General features: G+C 39.1%; 1 protein-coding gene across 1 annotated transcript; it reads right to left on the reverse strand.

Annotated features, from left to right (window-relative positions):
• Positions 1-1,026: 1,026 nt before the first annotated feature.
• On the reverse strand, positions 1,027-1,530 carry LOC110933994 (alpha/beta-gliadin clone PW1215-like). The gene has a single exon (XM_022177190.1). It carries the CDS (start codon positions 1,528-1,530, stop codon positions 1,027-1,029), a length of 504 nt encoding a protein of 167 aa, XP_022032882.1.
• Between the last annotated feature and the right edge of the window lie 3,099 nt (positions 1,531-4,629).

The following is a 4,629-nucleotide window of genomic DNA, read 5'->3' on the forward strand; positions in this document are numbered from 1 at the left end:
ATAAATTTGGAACAACTCATTTTATACAGGGATACCTTCCCTATAGATTGTATCATGGCTTCCCACCATGTCAAAACATCGCCCTTGAAGTACTGAGATACATACTTAATAACTTCTCTATTAGCACAACCGCTAATGTCAACCACAATTTTCATCTCATCAAGCCATCTCATGGCATCTTTTGCTCCTTTCTCCCCCGTGAAGTCACAAGGCTTGCAAGAGATAAAGTACTTGTAGGAACACCCTTTCCTTAATATTTCGGGTTTCCTTCTTGGCAACACATTTTGCTTCACTCCTCTCATTCGAGGAATAGTGTGAACTCTGTGATTTATGAGTGGAAGATGGAGGGATAGGTGGGGATTTAGAATGTGTTGAGCCCGGTCCTTTAAAATTCTCCATAAAGTCGGCCATAGCTTTGCTGACTTCTGCAGCAATCAGGGATCGAAGGTTATTTCAGTCGCTCTTGTGGTCATCATGCTCCACATTGTCCTGTCCGCCATCAGCATCACCGACATTTCGGTTTGCCATTTATATTGATAATCGGACTACAGGCCAACAATAAATTATTGCTCAGTGCAATTTATTTAAACATTACATTGAATGTTAGAAATCGAGATAATCATTGAATTTATGTCTTAATGATTTGATAATATTATTAACCATGGTCTCATTCGACCATAAGGTCTATAAGGCTTGGAGATATCTCCTCCATCTTTTCGGCCAGTGTGAACCACATTGTCACAACTGCAGTAATAATTGCCAATAATTTAGGCTTTGCCATATGGCTATCAAACCTTTAAGAAGATTTTGTTGATTTCAGACATATCAAATAAAGTTCGAATTAAATGTCGAGACGAACGCTTGAATAATTGTGAAAAGAAATTAGAAGATAATTCGAAATTTTTCATAATAAGAGAAATTACAATACTTGTCCAAGTTATGGACTTTTGGAAGGAGATCACAATACATTGTCCTTAAAGGACTTTTAGAAATAAAAATTACAATGAAAGATAGTACTTAAATTCTTCAATCGTCTTTCTTTCCATTAATAATCTTTGAGAGTTTCTTGAATATCTTACTAGTCCTCTGTTCATTCTTTTTCGCTTGTCGTTGGATTTGTTCGGCTCGTTCCAACGCTTTATTGATAGCTTCAATAGGAGCTTGTTCTGGTGGTTGTGGTTGCGGAACAACCGTGTACGGATATCCGGGGTTTGTACTACCCGAGTGTTGGTAAGTATAAGGAAATGGAGGTGGATATAAAGAATTTTGAAGGATCGCCTGTAAATAGGGGTCGTAAGACGGATCCGAATAGTTATAATCAGTAGAGGCTTCTGTATAAGAAGTATTATATCCAGTCATATCCGGATATGTGGTAATAGATTTATCATAACCCGTAGGTGGTTGTTGAGATGGCTCAACAATAGGTTTAGGATTGGAGGGTCTACCCATTTGTGGGTCCTCTGGTATAGTTGGGTAAGTTGGGGGTAAAGGTGGAAGTGATCCCAACCATTGCCCAACACGCACTGACATTCATGCACCGGTGCGAGGCTTCCTTGGTTGTGGTGGTGGTTGTTGTTGCTCCATTGGCTCATCCTCTTATGGAGGTGGCAGTGTTTGAGGAGGTGGATAAGATGGTCTTTTATATTCGGGGGTATTTTAAAAAGTGAATTGGTTGAAATATTGATCCCACTCATCTGGACCTTGGTATGGTTAACCTGCATATGATGCCGTGTCACTAGATAGTTCTATAAGATGCAGATTTGTTCTAGATGGTGGCATCTCTAGGCCAGAGTCGTTATCTTGTTGATTTTGGCTAGGAGGAGGTGAATTTATGTATTGAGATGGGTCTAATGAATCATGATGTGAGTGGGAGCGGGAATGGTAAGAATGGTGTGAATGAGAAGAGTGATGTCAGACTGAGTGTCTAGTGGGTTGTGATGAATGTGACTCACTCGAATGTTGGGGATGTTCCAAGTGATACGAGTGTGATGGTAGTAGTCGTGACGGTCCTCCCTGCATGGGACCTTTTCCCGTTCCTCGTCGTCTTGGCGGCATAATTTACCTGTTAAATATCAAAATCATTAACTAAATAGATAAGAGTGGCCTTAGGTTAATGCCTGGACTCGGAAAACGTCTAAGGAATATGCTATTGTGATATTTGAGCTTAGACACAAAAGGCTAGTATCTAATTCGCTAAAATGTTGGCTCTGATACCAACCTGTCACACCCTGATTTCCCAGTGGGCCCGGACTTGGGGTTTATGCGTGCCGATTGATATAAATATTCACATTTAGCACAGCAGAAGTCTTGGGAGTATAAAATAATATTACAAAGTACAAGTGTTATAAAGTTTAAATAATTATACAGACGGAAAGTGTACTAAAGATCCACAAGCGGATCGAAAATAACAAAAATGAATATTAAGACTACTAGGCTTTGCGTGGAGTCGCAATTTCCAATATGCATTTACCGAGCAGCTCCAGCCTATTCCTTATTTTCTAACAAGCGCTTAGTCTTTTAAAAATACGTCAGTTTTCACTGGTAAATACTTTTAACCTATTTTCCCTATACGGGCTTGGGATACGGCATTAGCCGCTTGGTCGGGTATGGGATCAATGACGAATGGTGTCCAAAATCCAAATAACATGTTTTAATCCGTTATGCTTGATAACTTAAACATTGGGGGTTAATGCGACCATGCCCTGGATATCCACGGCTCACTTAATTGCAAGTGGCCACAACCTAAGCGCGGGGTCTAGGCATACTCTTGACAGACGCTATTATGCTATAACATATTTTTATTAAAAAGTGGTGTATCGGTTAATCATGTATTGTAGTTTAGTTCTAGGCTCCATATGTATTGACAAACATGTAATACTGGTAACAAGAGATATCACTTTGTCCCAAGTTAGCTATAAATTTATATACCAAATGGTATAAAATGGTTTTGAAAAGATTTTCAAAACGTGTTGGTTAATTGTATATACCAGTAAAAACTAACGTATTTTCAAAAGACTAAACGTAGGTTAGCAAATACGGAATAGGGTGGAGCTGCTCGGTAAATGTATATTGGAATTTGCGACTCCACGCAAAGCCTAGTAGTCTTAATATTCATTTTTGTTATTTTCGATCCGCCTGTGGATCTTTAGTACACTTTCCGTCTGTATAATTATTTGAACTTTTCAGACACTTGTATTTTGTAATGTTATTTTATAATCCCAAGACTTTCGTTGTGCTAAATGTGAATATCTATATCAATCGTCATGCATAAACCCCAAGTCCAGGCCCACCGGGAAATCAAGGTGTGACAATATTTCTTCTTGATACTCCAACTGAACCAAACACACCTCCAACATCCATATCAACCTTACTCCGCCAACACTGCTTCTCCTTCCATATCTCTCAATGTTGAACCCACTTCCTTTACCGTTTGTAACCAACATCAAAGTGGTGTCAAGCCATGGCCAAGAAATTTATAGAACTTGTCAACAATGATACGTGGACTTTGGTTCAGCCTATCCCTAATACTAATGTTATTATGTGCAGGTGGGTATACAAGATTAAAAGGTATAAACATGGCAATATTACAAGATACAAAGCTCACCTTGTTGCCAAAGGCTTTCGTAAAAACCAAGCATTGACTTCAATGAAACATTTAGTCTAGTTATCAAGACTACCACTATCAGGGTGGTCTTCTCACTTGTTGTTACAAAGCAGATGCCTATTTGACATCTTGATGTTCTTCATTCATGGCAATCTTAATAAAATTGTCTACATTTGACAACCACAAGGTTTTGCTAATCCTAAAAATCCAGGTTATATATGCCTCTTACACAAAGCACTCTATGGTCTTAAACAAGCACCACACGCATGGTTTCATCACCTATTGGTGGCTCTCCACAAACTTGGCTTTCAAGGATTCGAAACGAATGCCTCATTGTTCACTTACAAACAAAGCAAAACAATTCTATATATTCTGGTCTATGTTGATGATATCATCGTTACTGACAACGACACAACCGTTATCAATCGTATTATACAACTGCTTAGTCAAACCTTTGTGTCAAGGACCTTAGAACTCTTGACAATTTTCTCAGACTTAAACAGGTTCCCCAAGGCAAGAATATTCTTTTGTCATAAAAGAAAACATCTCGGACATTCTCCAATGTAATGAATTCACTTACTACAAACTGGTAGCATTTCCAATGAGCTCGTCACAACAATTACCACTTGATGACAGACCACTACTATTTGATCTAATCAAATACCGTCAGCAGTTAGAGCACTTCAATATGTCACTCTCTCTCATCCTAACATAACTTTTGTAGTTAACAAAGTTTGCAAATACATACATGCGCCTAATGAGAACAACTGGTCGACTGCCAAATGCATTCTTCGATATCTCAAGGGCACATTGGATCATGGCTTACTCATTCTCCATGACTCAAATTTTCATCTGCAAGCCATTACTGATGTTCACTAACAGGGCTCCCCACTGCGGGACTTCTCGGATGCTGAGTGGGCTAGTTGTCCAGATGGTCGTTGATCCATAGGGGGGATTTGCCATATACATGGGCTCTAATCTCACTCCTAGATAGCACGAAAATCGAAGACGGTTTCTTAGTCATC

Source organism: Helianthus annuus, chromosome 4, assembly GCF_002127325.2.
Source record: "Helianthus annuus cultivar XRQ/B chromosome 4, HanXRQr2.0-SUNRISE, whole genome shotgun sequence".
Classification (NCBI taxonomy): Eukaryota; Viridiplantae; Streptophyta; class Magnoliopsida; order Asterales; family Asteraceae; genus Helianthus; species Helianthus annuus.